At 34.9% G+C, this 17,775-nt stretch overlaps 2 protein-coding genes across 4 annotated transcripts; both read left to right on the plus strand.

Moving 5' to 3' along the window:
• The first annotated feature begins 457 nt into the window (after positions 1-457).
• On the plus strand, positions 458-8,790 carry LOC109149312 (G-type lectin S-receptor-like serine/threonine-protein kinase At4g27290). 3 transcript variants are annotated; one of them, XM_019297027.1, is made up of 6 exons: positions 458-1,805; positions 7,251-7,510; positions 7,585-7,795; positions 7,873-8,110; positions 8,228-8,378; positions 8,479-8,790. In XM_019297027.1, exons 1-6 carry the CDS (start codon positions 491-493, stop codon positions 8,788-8,790), a joined length of 2,487 nt encoding a protein of 828 aa, XP_019152572.1. In that variant the 5' UTR covers positions 458-490. The 3 variants fall into 3 exon arrangements, with proteins under 3 accessions (XP_019152572.1, XP_019152573.1, XP_019152574.1); XM_019297028.1 differs by lacking the exons at positions 7,251-7,510; positions 7,585-7,795; positions 7,873-8,110; positions 8,228-8,378; positions 8,479-8,790 and adding exons at positions 1,894-2,153; positions 2,226-2,436; positions 2,527-2,764; positions 2,848-2,998; positions 3,107-3,576; XM_019297029.1 differs by lacking the exons at positions 7,251-7,510; positions 7,585-7,795; positions 7,873-8,110; positions 8,228-8,378; positions 8,479-8,790 and adding exons at positions 1,894-2,153; positions 2,226-2,436; positions 2,527-2,779; positions 8,126-8,166.
• Positions 8,791-9,577: 787 nt separating this feature from the next.
• On the plus strand, positions 9,578-16,906 carry LOC109149199. The gene is made up of 12 exons (XM_019296862.1): positions 9,578-10,893; positions 10,971-11,230; positions 11,305-11,515; positions 11,591-11,828; positions 11,932-12,082; positions 12,178-12,463; positions 13,792-15,180; positions 15,258-15,520; positions 15,599-15,809; positions 15,883-16,120; positions 16,224-16,374; positions 16,465-16,906. Exons 1-12 carry the CDS (start codon positions 9,606-9,608, stop codon positions 16,756-16,758), a joined length of 4,980 nt encoding a protein of 1,659 aa, XP_019152407.1. The 5' UTR covers positions 9,578-9,605; the 3' UTR covers positions 16,759-16,906.
• Positions 16,907-17,775: the final 869 nt, after the last annotated feature.

Below are 17,775 nucleotides of genomic sequence, written 5' to 3' on the forward strand. Positions count from 1 at the left end.
CCAATCAAACTCCTCCTCTACCCCCACTCCACCATACTTATTGGCAAGAGAATATGAAACTTACACTCAATTAATCGAGCTGAAATAACATTGAGATAGATGTAATGGACGTCATCTTTATTGTATGTCTTAAAAACAATATAATGCAATTTAATTTGCACCTACCTAACCGAGTGGAAATATTTTATGGGATAGTGGCATCGATTTACTTATTTTATTAATAATTATAGTTTCAACTTTGAATGACTCAAAGAGAGTCTATAATGGGTTTAAGAGGTGAATTTGTTAAGATGCAAATTAAAGCTTAGCATGCAGGTGAATTGACAGCTCTAATTATATTCAAGGCGATGAATGGGTGTTAATTGTTATGGCGTACACGTTTTGGTTAGAAATTTCATGAGACATTGAAATTACATACAGGTTCCGGCATTCTCATGAAATTTTAAAGGACTAAAATTTCTCTACCACTCAGCTCACTGTTTCAGTAGCCATGGAAACTCCTTTACTCCTTTTGCTTTTGTCGGCTTTCTTACTTTCCATATCAAATATTTGCTTGGGAAAGGATATCGATTTAATTTCAAGAACGCAATTTCTGAAAGATGGGGATACCATCATCTCAAAAGGTGGGAAATTTGAGATGGGATTTTTTAGCCCCACCAATTCCCCAAACCGTTACGTAGGAATCTGGTACAAACAAATTCCTGTTCAGACAGTGGTTTGGGTTGCAAACAGAGATGCTCCACTTGCCAAAACATCATCTTCAACAGTCTTGAAGATCACCAAGCTGGGAGGCCAACTTGCACTTGTCGGAGACAAGGGTCAGGCTGTTTGGTCTGTGAAAACATCAAGATCCGTGCAAAATCCGGTTGCAGAGTTGTTGGATTCAGGGAACCTGGTGGTGAGAGATGCAGAAGATGAAAAGCCAGAGAATTTTATTTGGCAAAGTTTTGATCATCCAACTGATCATTGGTTACCTGGGATGAAGTTTGGGTGGAATATAGAGACTGGCCATGAAGTCTTTTTTACAGCTTGGAAGGGTGAAAATGACCCAGCTTCAGGCCAATATACAATGCACCTGGATCCGACTGGATATCCACAACTTATTATCAACAATGGAACAACTGAGGTTTTAAGCTTAGGTCCATGGAATGGTTTGCGCTTTAGTGCAACATCAGTAGATCCGAGCAGCAGTAGAGGAATCCCCCGCATCAATGGCCCACATGGAGTGGTTATAAATAAAAAGGAGGTTTATGCTTGGTATAATCTCAGCAATGATTTGGGTTTATTTAGATTTGTTGTTACAAGCAATGGTATTCTGAAATTATGGGTATGGGAAGATGAGATGAAGCAGTGGGTGAGTAATCGTGGCCAACCATCAGATACTTGTGGCACATATGGTTTATGTGGTGGAAATGGTGTCTGCAACATATATGAATTTCGTATTTGTGTATGTTTAGACACATTTTTGCCTAATAATAATGCCATAGCCACAGAAAGTATGTCACAAGGATGCCACAGGAGAAAACCCCTGAGTTGCCACAATAATGGATCTTCATCGGATGGATTCCTCAAATATTCTGATATCAAATTGCCAGATTCAAAGCACTCTTGGTATAATGAATCTATGAGCCTTCAAGAGTGCGAACAAGTTTGCTTGAGGAATTGCTCTTGCATGGCTTATTCCACTCTCAATATAACTAATGGAGGAAGTGGGTGTTTGATTTGGTATGATGATTTGGTTGATATGAGAACCGTATACAATGGGCAAGATTTGTACATCAGACTGGCTTCTTCTGAAATACCAGGTATTATATACTTTCAGTGTTTATAATCACTTTGACAACCTCATAATAATAAAGTGGAAATAAGAAAATTCTTTTGGAACTACTACAGGGTTAAAACCAGAACCACATCATTCAAGCTTATTGGGGAGGAAAATAAAAATCCTTGTGCTTTGTTTGTCGATGCTTGTTGTAATAGTTCTTGCTGGGGTGTCTCTTTTCTTGTATATTTGCAAATCAAAAAGGAAAGATCAAAAGTTGAAGGAAGAATTTGAGCTACCTGTATTCGATTGGTCAACAGTATCAAGAGCTACAAATAATTTCTCAGAGATGAACAAATTAGGCCAAGGTGGATTTGGAGCTGTGTACAAGGTAATATACAGTATATACATATTTCTTGGATGGGCATGTACATAGTCTTATTTCAATTTTTTAATTGTCTAGGGTGTAATGGATGGGAGAGAAGAAATAGCTGTGAAGAGGCTATCAAAGAATTCCAAACAAGGACTTGAGGAATTCAAAAATGAAGTTATTTGTATTGCCAAATTGCAACATAGGAATCTTGTCAAGCTTTTGGGATGCTGCATTAGTGGGGAAGAAAAAATCTTGATCTATGAATACATGCCGAACAAAAGTTTGAACTTTTTCATATTTGGTATGGTTATCTTCTGATCTCCTCTATATATGACCAAATCTATATTATAAATCTTTGGAACAAAACTAAGGAAATTAAAACCTTTTGTAGATCAAACAAAGAAAAAGTTGCTTGATTGGCCAAAACGCTTCAACATAATTAATGGAGTTGCGCGAGGGTTATTATATCTCCATCAAGATTCTCGACTAAGAATAATCCATAGAGATCTCAAAGCCAGTAATGTTTTGCTTGATACTGATTTGAACCCAAAGATATCAGACTTTGGCTTGGCTAGGAGTATAGTAGAAAATTCAACGGGAGATAACACAAACCGAGTTGCTGGAACACAGTAAGAATATATCTCATCTTTTGCATATGTTTGTTCTTAATTTTCAATGCATCTACTCATTGAGTGTTGGCCATACAATGTAGTGGGTATATATCTCCTGAATATGCAACACATGGGATCTTCTCAGTTAAATCAGATGTGTTTAGCTTTGGTGTTTTAATACTAGAGATAGTTTGTGGCAAGAGAAATAGCAAATTTTCGAATGAAGATCAATATGAGACCCTTCCTGGGCATGTAAGTAAGATTTCCATTTATGATGATTCCATTAATTTACTCATTCATGAAAGCGGAATATCTATCATTTCTCTCTACAATATTAATTATTAAATATATATTATACAGGTATGGAAGTTTTTTAGAGAAGGAGAATCACTCACACTAGTTGATGAGCATATATCTGATTCATATGATGTAGCTCAAGTCTTAAGGTCAATTCACGTCGGTCTTTTATGTGTTCAACAATCTCCTGAAGATAGACCAAACATGTCTTCTGTTGTTCAAATGTTGGTTAATGACGTTGTGTTGTCACAACCTAAAGAGCCTGGCTTCTTCGTTAGCAGGAGGGTTGCTGTTAACTCAGAGAGTTCTTCAGGCAAACATGCAACAAGTTCCCTCAATGAAGTCACAATGTCATCATTGGATCCTCGTTGATTAATGCATAACTTAGAATCCTAAAATTCGCTCAGAATGCATAAACTCATATGACAAAAACGTAAGTTGTGAAAAATGTATGATATGTTGAATTGATGCTTATAAATTTGAAATGCATCCAGACATTATTGTTAAGAAATGTGAACATTATTATTTATGTATAGGTATATCATGTCATGCAAATTATAGTTTTTTTTTTTTTTTTGGTGACAGGAAAAACATGCAATCACTTTTTGAGAGTGTGCATATGCATGGGATAAACTTTACTCCCGTATAATGATACAAGTAACAACCCAATTTTAATACATATAATTATAACACCATGGAAGTGTTCGTTGGAGATTTATATATATAGTAATGTGTAATTAAAGTTTAGACATGGATACCTGATAATTGCCCAAATCTATAAGTTATGAGGTAAAAGAAGAAATGCTGAGACCAATTACGTAGAAGCAGATTTTGAATTACTTCAAAATCTATAACTAAATTTATGATGGGGTATTCAAAATAAAATATACAAATTAAAGAGTTTGTGTGTAAGTTCTATCTTTAGTATTTTTTTTTAAATTAAATTTTTTAATAATATATTAATAAATTTATTACAAAATAAAATATTTTTATGAAAATAAAAAATGAAAAATAAAAAAAAATATTATAATTATTGTATTATAATGTAAGTATATTAATTATTTTAAGTTGAAATTTGAAAATGAAAGTTTAAATGATGTATACGTTTATATTTATTAGTGTAAACGCACAAATTTATTAAAATTGAAAGTTTAAAATGTTGATGTAAAAATATTAAAAGTTTTAGTTGAGTTAGCCTGATAAGTTCAAGGTTTAGAATTAGGGCTAAAAATTTTAAATCCAACCAAACAAAACAGATAGGACCGAAATCCCAATAGGGCTAGCTTAAAATAGAATGGGTTGGTCCTATTGACATCCTTACTTGTGATCAATAGGTATTGGTCCTCTCCCTAAGAGGCTTTTGAGTTTTGAGTCACATTTATCCCTCCACCATCATGCTGACCCCGAGGTGTGAGGGTCTTTAGGGCAATAAATTTTACCATCATAATTATAAAGAGTTAATACTCAATATAGTCCCCGACTATTGTGGTTTTACTCAATGGTCCATTTGAAAAGGAGAAAAATGACTTCTGAAAAATGCTTTCTGGAAAATGAGTCATTTTCCAGAAAGCATTTTCCTTTCCGGTGTTTGGCTGCATAACAAAAAATTGTCTTTGTGTGTTTGGTTCATTTTCTAGAAAATGACTTGAATTGTATAATTAAACATTTTAATTATATTATTTTGTTTAATTAAATTTTAAACTCACTAGTTTAATTAACATTTAAACTCATCCTTGGAAAATGAGAAGAGGGCAGAATGAACTGCCCTTTCAAGTGCTGCAGGTTCAACGAGAACGAAGAAGGAATGAAAATGATAGACAAATTCATCAGAAGGTTGCGCCCAGATCCGCCTCACAAGAGAGAATCTGGATGGATTATGAGCACCAAGAATCTGATTTGAGACTTGTGCTTTCCAAACACTGACCAAGCAGAATGTGCTGTCCACCACGACTCCTAAAGGCTCCTGTCGTCCTGCCCTGCGAATCTCCTGGAGCATCTAAGAAGACGATCCAGAGATTTTCGCCGGCCAAAACCCGTTGTTTCTCGGAGATTCGTTCCAAGTCTTCATTTCACTGCATTTCGGGATCTCTTCTTTCCTGAGCTTCATGGATTCGCTGATACGCGTGATGAGAGGGCTAGGAAAATGACTTCCCCCCAAAAAAGGGGAAGTCATTTTTCCTGAAAATATGATGCATTTTTCCATTGACCAATAAGTGATTTTCCATTGACTTTAAATTTTTCATCTTGTCAAACATTCAAAACTCAATCATTTTCCGAGTTTCCAAACACACCATGTTAAAATCCACATAGAAATGCAAATTTCGTACTCAAATCAACTTCAACCGACGCAAAAAAAATAAATATTTGCCTAATCTTCCTTCCTTAAGGGGTTGGAATTGATTTGGGTACGAAAATTTGCATTTATGCATGGATCTTAATAAGTGGAAGAAAAAGTAATCATCCATGAGAAATTATCATTAGTACCCCATTTCTAATATTCAACTAGCAGAATTTTTAACAAAAGGACTAAATTGTATAAAATCATCAAAATTGATGACTAAATTAAGCATAAAAAGTCATTTAGAACTAAATTGAGGAAAACCATTATAGTCTAGTACTATATTGGATATTAACTCTAATTATAAATTTGCAACAGTTTTGTCAACCGCATGCCATGGATGCCAAAGGCGACTTTTGTATTACTTTCCACACTTATTCTCAAGAGAATATGATATTTCCACACGTTAATTTGACGGAAAGATCCCGGCATCCACCCGCAGTCTTGGTTGTCTGATCTTTCATTACGGCTACTGAAGAAATTTCTCTCGCACTCACTCTCTCAGTAGCCATGGAAGCTCTTTTGCTCGTTTTGCTTTTGGCTTTCTTACTTTCAATACAAAATATTTGCTTGGGAAAAGATTTAATTACTAAAACCCAACTTCTTAGAGAAGGGGACACCATCATTTCAGAGGGTGGAACCTTCGTAATGGGATTCTTTAGCCCCACCAATTCCTTAAACCGTTACATAGGTATATGGTACAAACAAGATCCAGTTAAGACAGTGGTTTGGGTTGCAAACAGAGATGCTCCACTTGCAAACACATCTTCGGCTGTCTTGAAGATCAACCTGGGAGGCCAACTTTCACTTGTTGGAGACAAGGGTCAGGCTGTTTGGTCTGCCAACACATCAAGATCATCGGTGCAAAATCCGGTTGCAGAGTTGCTGGATACTGGGAACCTGGTGGTGAGAGATGCAGATGATGAAAACCCCGAGAATTTTCTCTGGCAAAGTTTTGATTATCCAACTGACACTTTTTTACCCGGAATGAAGGTTGGGTGGAATTTACAGACTGCGCATGAGGTTTTTTTAACAGCTTGGAAGAGTGAAAATGACCCCGCTTCAGGCCAATATACACTGCACCTGCATCCTACAGGATACCCACAATTTATTCTCAAGAATGGAACAACTGAGATTTTTTGCTCAGGTCCATGGAATGGTTTGCGCTTTAGTGTAACATCAGAACACAGGAGCAACAAGCTTGGCCAACATGGACTGGTTATAAATAAAAAGGAGGTTTATTATTGTTATAATATCAGTAATGAGTTGGGTTTAATTAGATTTCTTGTTACAAGCAATGGTATTGTAAAATCATGGGTATGGGAAGATGAGATTAAACAATGGGTGAGTTTTCATAGCCTACCGTCAGATACTTGTGACACATATGGTTTATGTGGTAGAAATGGCGTCTGCAACATACAGGATTACCGTAGTTGTGAATGTTTAGAAAATTTTTTGCCTAATGATAATGCAACAGAAAGCTTGTCAGGAGGATGCCATAGGAGAACACCCCTGACGAATTGCCACAATAATGGATCTTCATCAGATGAATTCTTGAAATATTCTAATATCAAATTGCCAGATACAAAGCACTCTTGGTATAATGAATCTATGAGCCTTCAAGAATGTGAACGAGTTTGCTTGAGGAATTGCACATGTATGGCTTATTCCACTCTCAATATAAGCAATGGAGGAAGTGGGTGTTTGATTTGGTATGATGATTTAGTTGATATGAGAACAATACCAGATGGGCAAGATATTTACATCAGACTGGCTGCTACTGAAATACCAGGTATAATAAATGTGTTTATACTCACTTTGAATGCCTCATAATAAAGTGTAAATAAGAAAGTTGTTTTGGAACTACAGGGTTAACACCAGAACCACATCATTCAAGCTCATTGGGGAGGAAAGCAAAAATCCTTGTGCTTTGTTTGTCGATGCTGGTTGTAATAGTTCTTGCTGGGGTGTCTCTTTTCTTGTATTTTTGCAAATCAAAAAGGAAAGAGCAAAAGTTGAAGCAAGAATTAGAGCTACCAGTTTTCGATTGGTCAACAATATCAAGAGCTACAAATAACTTCTCAGTGATGAACAAGTTAGGCCAAGGTGGATTTGGAACTGTATACAAGGTAAAATTATATGCAGCTTTAATTTCTTAGATGGGCATGTACATAATCTTATTTTATTTATTTTAATTACCTAGGGTGCATTGGATGGGGGAGAAGAAATAGCTGTGAAGAGGCTATCAAAGAATTCCACGCAAGGTCTTGAAGAATTCATGAATGAAGTCATTTGTATTGCCAAATTACAACATCGGAATCTTGTCAAGCTTTTGGGGTGTTGCATTAGCGGGGAAGAAAAGATGTTGATCTATGAATACATGCCTAACAAAAGTTTGGACTTCTTCATATTTGGTATATATGTTTACCTTGTCATCTATATCAAAATCATAAGAAATTATTGAAACAACACTAACTTAAACCTTTGGCAGATCAAACAAGAAAAATGTTACTTGACTGGCTAAAACGCTTTAATATAATCAATGGAATTGCTCGAGGGTTATTGTATCTCCATCAAGATTCTCGACTAAGAATTATCCATAGAGACCTCAAGAGTAGCAATGTTTTGCTTGATATTGACTTAAACCCAAAAATATCCGACTTTGGTCTGGCTAGAAGTTTAGCAGGAAACGCAACTGGAGATAATACAAAACGAGTTGCTGGAACGCAGTAAGAATATATCACAATTTACTCTTAAACACTTTTGCAAGCCATCTTTTGCGTATGTTTGTTCTTAATTATATTTTTAAATGCATCTACTCATTGAGTGTTTACCATACAATGTAGTGGGTATATATCTCCGGAATATGCAACACATGGGATCTTCTCAGTTAAATCAGATGTGTTTAGCTTTGGTGTTTTAGTACTAGAGATTGTTAGCGGCAAGAGAAATAACGAATTTTCAAATGAAGATCAATACGAGACACTTCCTGGACATGTAAGATTTTTAGATGATTCAATTATATTAATTTACTCATTCATGTAAGCGGAATATTCATCATTTCTCTTTACAATATTGTTAAATATATATTATACAGGCATGGAAGCTTTATAAAGAAGGAGAATCACTCAAACTCATTGATGAGCATATATCTGATTCATATGATGTAGCTCAAGTTCTAAGGTCAATTCATATTAGTCTTTTGTGTGTGCAACAATTTTCAGAAGATAGACCAAACATGTCTTCTGTTGTTCAAATGCTAGTTAATGACGTTGTGTTGCCTCAACCTAAAGAGCCTGGTTTCTTCGTTGGCAGAAGAGCTGTTTTTAACTCAGAGAGTTCTTCAGGCAAACATGCAACAAGTTCCCTCAATGAAGTCACAATGTCATCACTGGATTATCCTCGCTGATTAATGCATAACTTATATTCCTTAAATTGGCTTAGAATTTAAATTTAATCTTAAGATCTTCAACTACACATTTATTCCATAATGTCATCTTCCCATTTGGTGTCACCCATTCCCCCTAGAATTGTTGATTCATATTATGTAGCATTTCCTCAAGCTAAGGAGCCTGCCTTCTTTGTTGGCAAGCAATATGGCACACATTCAAAAAGTTGTCAAAATGGGACAACCTAGTTCGATCAACTTTTTTGGCTCTAATAAATTCAATCAAGGGGCAAATTGCTGACCAGATTAGTTGGTTAATATGAGAGGGGTTCAAACTCTCGACCTCTCTTAAGGGATGAGAGTACCTGACCACTCAGGTCAATTAAGGTGGTTGTATAACATTGAATTTTTTTGAAATTTATATAGTAACGAGTAATTAAAGTTTTATGTAAAATAAAATATTATTTTAAGTCTATAGTAATTTTATTATGGTTGATCAAGAACATTGATTATTTGACTCCTTATTGGGAAGAAATAAATTATTTATTAATTATAGAATCAAATTAAAAGATGTTTTCAAACAATAGACTTTGAATATCGGTAGAGGTATGTATACTTGTAACTGCTAACTAACAGAGTGTAAATATTTAATAGGAGAGTGACATGGATTGAATTATTTTATTTATATTTATAGTTTTAATTGGTCAACTTAGAATGACTCAAAAGATATAAATGGGTGAATTGACAGCTTCACAGCTCTAGCTAGCTAATTCAAGGCCGGGGATGAACATCATTCACCCACAGAAATTTCTCTAGCACTCACTCTTTCAGTAGCTATGGAAGCTCTTTCGCTCATTTTGCTTTTGGCTTTCTTACTTTCAATACCAAATATTTGCTTGGGAAAGGATTTGATTACTAAAACCCAATTCCTTAGAGATGGGGACACCATTGTTTCAGAGGGTGGAACCTTTGTAATGGGATTCTTTAACCCCACCAATTCCTTAAACCATTACATAGGTATATGGTACAGAAAAGATCCAGATAAGACAGTGGTTTGGGTTGCAAACAGAGATGCTCCACTTGCTAACACATCTTCGGCTGTCTTGAAGATCAACCTGGGAGGCCAACTTGCACTTCTTGGAGACAAGGGTCAGCCTGTTTGGTCTGCCAACACATCAAGATCGGTGCCAAATCCTGTTGCAGAGTTGTTGGATACTGGGAACCTTGTGGTTAGAGATGCAGATGATGAAAAGATGCAGAATATTCTCTGGCAAAGTATTGATCATCCAACTGATCATTGGTTATCTGGAATGAAGTTTGGGTGGAATTTACAGACTGGTGATGAGGTTTTTATTACATCTTGGAAGGGTGAAAATGACCCAGCTTCAGGCCAATATACACTGCACCTGGATCCTACTGGATATCCACAATTCAGTCTCAAGAATAGAACAACTGAGATTTTTAACACAGGTCCATGGAATGGTTTGCGCTTTAGTGTAGCACCAGTAGAACAGAGCACCAACAACCATGGCTATTATGGACTGGTAAGAAATAAAAAGGAGGTTTATATTAGGTATGATATCAGTAATGAATTTGGTTTATTTAGATTTGTTGTTACAAGCAATGGTATTATAAAAACATGGGTATGGGAAGATGAGCTCAAACAATGGGTGAGTTTTTTTAGCGAACCGGCTGATATTTGTGGCACATATGGTTTGTGTGGTGGAAATGGTGTCTGCAGCATACATGATTATCATAGTTGTGGATGTCTGCCCAAATTTTTGCCTAATAATAATGCTACAGATAGTTTGTCACTAGGATGTCATAGGAGAAAACCCCTGAATTGCCACAATAATGGATCCTCATCAGATGGATTCCTCAAATATTCTGATATCAAATTGCCAGATACAAAACACTCTTGGTTTAATGAATCTATGAGTCTTCAAGAGTGTGAACAAGTTTGCTTGAGGAATTGCTCTTGTATGGCTTATTCGACTCTCGATATAAGCAATGGAGGAAGTGGGTGTTTGATTTGGTATGAAGATTTAGTTGATATGAGATCAATACAGAATGGGCAAGACATATATATCAGACTGGCTGCTACCGAAATACCAGGATTACCAGGTATAATAAATGTGTTTATACTCACTTTGAAAGCCTCATAATAAAGTCTAAATAAGAAAGTTGTTTTGGAACTACAGGGTTAACACCAGAATCACATCATTCAAGCTCAATGGGGAGGAAATTAAAAGTCCTTGTGCTTTGTTTGTCAATGCTGGTTGTAATAGTTCTTGCTGGTGTGTCTCTTTTCTTGTATTTTTACAAAACAAAAAAGAAAGAGAAAAATTTGAAGCAAGAATTAGAGCTGCCCGTTTTCGATTGGTCAACAATATCAAGAGCTACAAATAATTTCTCAGAGACGAACAAGTTAGGTGAAGGTGGATTTGGAGCTGTATATAAGGTAAAATTATATGCAACTTTAATTTCTTAGATGGGCATGTACATAATCTTAGTTTATTTATTTTAATTGCCTAGGGTACATTGGATGGGGGAGAAGAAATAGCTGTGAAGAGGCTATCAAAGAATTCCGCGCAAGGTCTTGAGGAATTCATGAATGAAGTCATTTGTATTGCTAAATTACAGCATCGAAATCTTGTTAAGCTTTTGGGGTGTTGCATTAGAGGAGAAGAAAAGATGTTGATCTACGAATACATGCCTAACAAAAGTTTGGACTTCTTCATATTTGGTATGTTTACCTCGTCATCTATATATCCAAATTATAGGAAATTATTGAAACAAAACTAACTTAAACCTTTGGCAGATCAAACAAAGAAAAGGTTGCTTGATTGGCCAAAACGCTTCAACATAATTAATGGTGTTGCGCGAGGGTTATTATATCTCCATCAAGATTCTCGATTAAGAATAATCCATAGAGATCTCAAAGCTAGTAATGTTTTGCTTGATGCTGATTTGAACCCAAAGATATCAGACTTTGGTTTGGCTAGGAGTATACTAGGAAATGCAACTGGATATAACACAAAACGAGTTGCTGGAACACGGTAAGAATTTGAATTTCATTTTAAGATGTTCTACTACACATGCATTTATTGCATATGTTTGTTTCATGTCATCTTCTCATTTTGTATCGCCAATACTATGTAGTGGGTATATGGCTCCAGAATATGCCGGACATGGAATCTTTTCCGTTAAATCGGATGTGTTTAGCTTTGGCATTTTAGTTCTTGAGATAGTCAGTGGTAAGAGAAATACTGAGTATATCAATGAAGATCAATATGTGGCTCTTCCCGAACATGTAAGTGCATGTTACAATTTACATGTTTCGATTAATTCATTCTTTCTTGTCTATAATATTCTATTTTTCTTTGTATGATCTTAAATATTGTATAGGCATGGAAGCTTTATAGAGAAGGAAAATCAATTGCGCTGGTTGATGAGTATATAGTCGATTCATATGATGTAGTTCAAGTTCTAAGGTCAATCCATGTCGCCCTCTTATGTGTACAACAATCTCCAAAGGATAGACCAGACATGTCTTCTGTAGTTCAGATGTTGGTTAATGATTATGCATTGCCTCAAGCTAAAGAGCCTGACTTCTTTTTTGGCAAGGAATATTCTTCAAGCACACATGCAAAAGGTTCCCAAAATGAAGTTACAATTACGACATTGAATCCTCGTTGAATGTATAAATTAGATTTATTTAAGTTCAGTATGGGAAAAACTTAGTAAAAGATTTCCTAGATTGGATCTGTTGATGCTTACAAATTTGAAATGTAGACATCAATAAGAAATGTGCACTTACAACTTTTATGTGCACAATTGATATAAAACTCATATGATTTCATGTTAATTGGAAGCTAAGTGTTGAAAATGTATATATGAGTTTAATGTTTCGGATGTACTACCATGAAAACTTAAATAATATTTGGTGTTGTGGTTCTATAAGTATTATTTAAACTTTGGTAGGAAGTTATTTGATTGGGGAAAGAAAAAATTGAAGTCTGTTAGTGCATAAGTTAAAAATCAGCTGGGTTACTTAAGTTGATACACTAGTTCAAGCTGATGAGTAAGTGAGCTGATTTACTGAGCATACGGAGCTGATAAACGAGTTGATTTACTAGCTTAGCCTAGTTAGTCAAACTGTTGTCTTGGTAATCAAAATGTTAAGTTAAATTTTCAGCAAGAGCGATCTAATAATCTTTTTAGTTTGAGTTGATCAGCTATGGACAATCTAAACTATTTTACCTCATTGTAATCTTTTGCCAGCTAGGGTCACACGACTGAATTTACATACCTAGTGCACACTGCAAAAAAAGAAAAAAAAAAGTTCCGAAAATGAACTTACAATTAAGGGAAACACGTAACCAATTTTCGTGAGTGTACACCAGATCAATTTTGTTTCTTTGTAATGATACATGTAACAACATAATTTTAATACATATAACAACATTGAATTTGTTAGAAATTTATATAGTAACCGGTAATTAAAGTAAAATATTATTATAAGTTTGTAGAAATTTTGTTACTGATTGATTAAGAATACCTATTACGGAGTATATGATTATTTCTCGGGAAGAAATAAATTATTGATTAATTATAGAATCAAAAGATGATTTCAAACAAGACTTTAAATATCGGTAGAAGTATGTATACTTGTAAGTTGTAACTATTAACTAACAGTGTAAATAATTAATAAGAGAGTGACATCATTGATTTATTTTATGGAAAATACTGGGTGTACTCTCATTTTAAACTCTCAACTTGTACTCCCTCTCATGCTCACATCTTTCTGTGAACCCACATGATAAAAATAACCAATTTTAATTTGCCACCTCAGAGAGTACAAATGAAGAAGTAGAATTTTGGGAGTCTATGTTGTAGAACTCTTTATTTTATTTATATTTATAGTTTTAATTGGTCAACTTAGAATGGCTCAAAGATATAAATGGGTGAATTGACAGCTTCATAGCTCCAGCTAGCTAATTCAAGGCCGGGGATGGGGATGAACAGCATTCACCCACAGTCTTGCTTGTCTCATCTTCATTTTAGGCTGCTGTACTGTAGAAATTTCTCTACCACTCACTCTTTCAGTAGCCATGGAAGCTCTTTTGCTCATTTTGCTTTTGGCTTTCTTACTTTCAATACCAAATATTTGCTTGGGAAAGGATTTGATTACTAAAACCCAATTCCTTAGAGATGGGGACACCATGGTTTCAGAGGGTGGAACCTTTGTAATGGGATTCTTTAGCCCCACCAATTCCATAAACCGTTTCATAGGTATATGGTACAAACAAGATCCAGTTAAGACAGTGGTTTGGGTTGCAAACAGAGATGCTCCACTTGCTGACACATCTTCGGCTGTCTTGAAGATCAACCTGGGAGGCCAACTTTCACTTCTCGGAGACAACGATGAGGCTGTTTGGTTTGCCAACACATCAAGATCATCGGTGCCAAATCCTGTTGCAGAGTTGTTGGATACTGGGAACCTTGTGGTTAGAGATGCAGATGATGAAAAGCTGCAGAATTTTGTCTGGCAAAGTTTTGATCATCCAACTGATCATTGGATATCTGGAATGAAGTTAGGGTGGAATTTACAGACTGGTCATGAGGTTTTTATTACATCTTGGAAAGGTGAAAATGACCCAGCTTCAGGCCAATATACACTGCACCTGGATCCTACTGGATATCCACAACTCAGTCTAAAGAATAGAACAACTGAGATTTTTAACTCAGGTCCATGGAATGGTTTGCGCTTAAGTGCAGCACCAGTAGAACAGAGCAACACCAACATTGGCCCTTATGGACTGGTAAGAAATAAAAAGGAGGTTTATGGTTGGTATAATATTACCAGTATTTATTCGGGTTTATTTAGATTTCGTGTTACAAGCAATGGTATTGTAAAAACATGGGTATGGGAAGATGAGCTCAAACAATGGGTGAGTTTTTTTAGCGAACCCGCAGATATTTGTGGCACATATGGTTTATGTGGTGGAAATGGTGTCTGCAACATACCGCATGAATATTATCATAGTTGTGGATGTCTGCCCAAATTTTTGCCTAATAATAATGCTACAGAGAGTCTGTCACTAGGATGTCATAGGAGAAAACCCCTGAATTGTCACAATAATGGATCCTCATCAGATGGATTCCTCAAATATTCTGATATCAAATTGCCAGATACAAAGCACTCTTGGTTTAATGAATCTATGAGCCTTCAAGAGTGTGAACGAGTTTGCTTGAGGAATTGCTCTTGTATGGCTTATTCAACTCTCAATATAAGCAATGGAGGAAGTGGGTGTTTGATTTGGTATGATGATTTAGTTGATATTAGAACAATACCGAATGGGCAAGACATATACATCAGACTGGCTGCTACAGAAATACCATTACCAGGTATAATAAATGTGTTTATACTCACTTTAAAAGCCTCATAATAAAGTGTAAATAAGAAAGTTGTTTTGGAATTACAGGGTTAACACCAGAACCACATCATTCAAGCTCATTATTGGGGAGAAAAATAAAAATCCTTGTGCTTTGTTTGTCAATGCTGGTTGTAATAGTTCTTGCTGGGGTGTCTCTTTACTTGTGTTTTTGCAAATCAAAAAGGAAAGAGCAAAAGTTGAAGCAAGAATTAGAGCTACCAGTTTTCGATTGGTCAACAATATCAAAAGCTACAAATAACTTTTCAGAGATGAACAAGTTAGGTCAAGGTGGATTTGGAGTTGTATACAAGGTAAAATTATATGTAGCTTTAATTTCTTAGATGAGCATATATGTACATAATCTTATTTTATTTATTTTAATTGCCCAGGGTGCATTGGATGGGGGAGAAGAAATAGCTGTGAAGAGACTATCAAAGAATTCCGCGCAAGGTCTTGAGGAATTCATGAATGAAGTCATTTGCATTGCCAAATTACAGCATCGAAATCTTGTGAAGCTTTTGGGGTGTTGCATTAGCGGGGAAGAAAATATGTTGATATATGAATACATGCCAAACAAAAGTTTGGACTTCTTCATATTTGGTATGTTTACATTGTCATCTATATCCAAATCATAGGAAATTATTGAAACAAAACTAACTTAAACCTTTGGCAGATCCAACAAAGAAAAGGTTGCTTGATTGGCCAAAACGCTTCAACATAATTAATGGAGTTGCGCGAGGGTTATTATATCTCCATCAGGACTCTCGACTAAGAATAATCCATAGAGATCTCAAAGCTAGTAATATTTTGCTTGATGCTGATTTGAACCCAAAGATATCAGACTTTGGCTTGGCTAGGAGTATACTAGGAAATGCCACAGGAGATAACACAAAACGAGTTGCTGGAACACGGTAAGAATTTGAATTTTATCTTAAGATGTTCTACTACACATGCATCTAGTGCATATGTTTGTTTCATGTCATCTTCTCATTTTGTATTGCCAATACTATGTAGTGGGTATATGTCTCCTGAATATGCCGGGCATGGAATCTTTTCGGTTAAATCGGATGTGTTTAGCTTTGGCATTTCAGTACTTGAGATAGTCAGTGGTAGGAAAAATAGTGAGTTTATCAATGAAGATCAATATGTGGCTCTTCCCGAACATGTAAGTGTTCCAATTTATATGTTTCTATTAATTCATTCTTTATTGTCTAGAATATTCCGTTTTTCGTGTATGATTTTAAATATTGTATAGGCATGGAAGCTTTATAGAGAAGGAAAATCAATTGCGATGGTTGATGAACATATAGCTGGTTCATATGATGTAGTTCAAGTTCTAAGATCAATCCATGTCGCTCTTCTATGTGTGCAACAATCTCCAGAGGATAGACCAGACATGTCCACTGTAGTTCAGATGTTGGTTAATGATTTTGCATTGCCTCAAGCTAAAGAGCCCGGTTTCTTTTTTGGCAAGGAATATTCTTCAAGCACACATGTAAAATGTTCCCAAAATGAAGTTACAATTACGACATTGAATCCTCGTTGTTGAATGTATAATTAGATTTACTTAATTTCAGTATTGGAGAAACTTAGATAGTAAAGGATATCCTAGATTAGATACATTAATGCTTACAGATTTGAAATGTAGACATCAATAAGAAATGTGAACATTATTATGATAAGCGTGCTAATTCTTATAATTTTTATGTGCATAATTGATATCAAACTTATATAATTTTATGTTAATTAGAAACTAAGTAATGAAGATTAATGTTTAAGATGTACTTCCATGAGAACTTAAATAATATTTAGTGTTGTGATGTTAATGTGTTATAAGTATTACTCCGTATTTAAAGTTTGGTAGGAATTTATTTTATTGGGAAAGCAAAAGTTTGAAGTTTGCTATTGCATAAGTTAAAATCAACTCGGTTGAATGTGCTGATGAAATCTGTAGTTAACATATTATTGCATGTAGTTAACATATGTATCTTCAATTTATTTAATATGTACATATATGTTAAGCAAATTTTTCTATAAATCATAAATACAAATACATTTTTAATATATTAAAAATATATTATTTAATAGTTTACAAAATAATGTATTTTTAATACTCAAATAATATACTTTTAAATAATATATTTTAAATAAATTAAAATATACACTTTATTTATGGTCCACAGTTGTGTGGACCATATTATTTCAATATGAAATAATGATTGTTGCATTTACCTGCAATCTAACCAGTCTTTGTTGTCATCCTAATCAATCCGCCAAAGTTGACTAGTCCGCCAAAGTCATCAGTTTTAATGCTTATTAAACTCACTTGAAAAGCCATTTTCTTTTTCATGCAATTGTTATACTATGGTCCATGTACTATGGTCCACTGGCAGATTCAGAAAATTTTTTTCAGCGGGGGACAAAACATTAAAGCATAAATGATAATTAAAAAAAAAAATGAAACACTTCAAAAGTATAGTCGTAAATATTATTAGATATAGACAAATTATAAAACACATCAAAACATTATAAAAGTATTCATAACAAAATATGAACATAATCAATT

This window comes from Ipomoea nil, unplaced genomic scaffold, assembly GCF_001879475.1.
Source record: "Ipomoea nil cultivar Tokyo-kokei standard unplaced genomic scaffold, Asagao_1.1 scaffold2159, whole genome shotgun sequence".
In the NCBI taxonomy this organism is placed as follows: Eukaryota; Viridiplantae; Streptophyta; class Magnoliopsida; order Solanales; family Convolvulaceae; genus Ipomoea; species Ipomoea nil.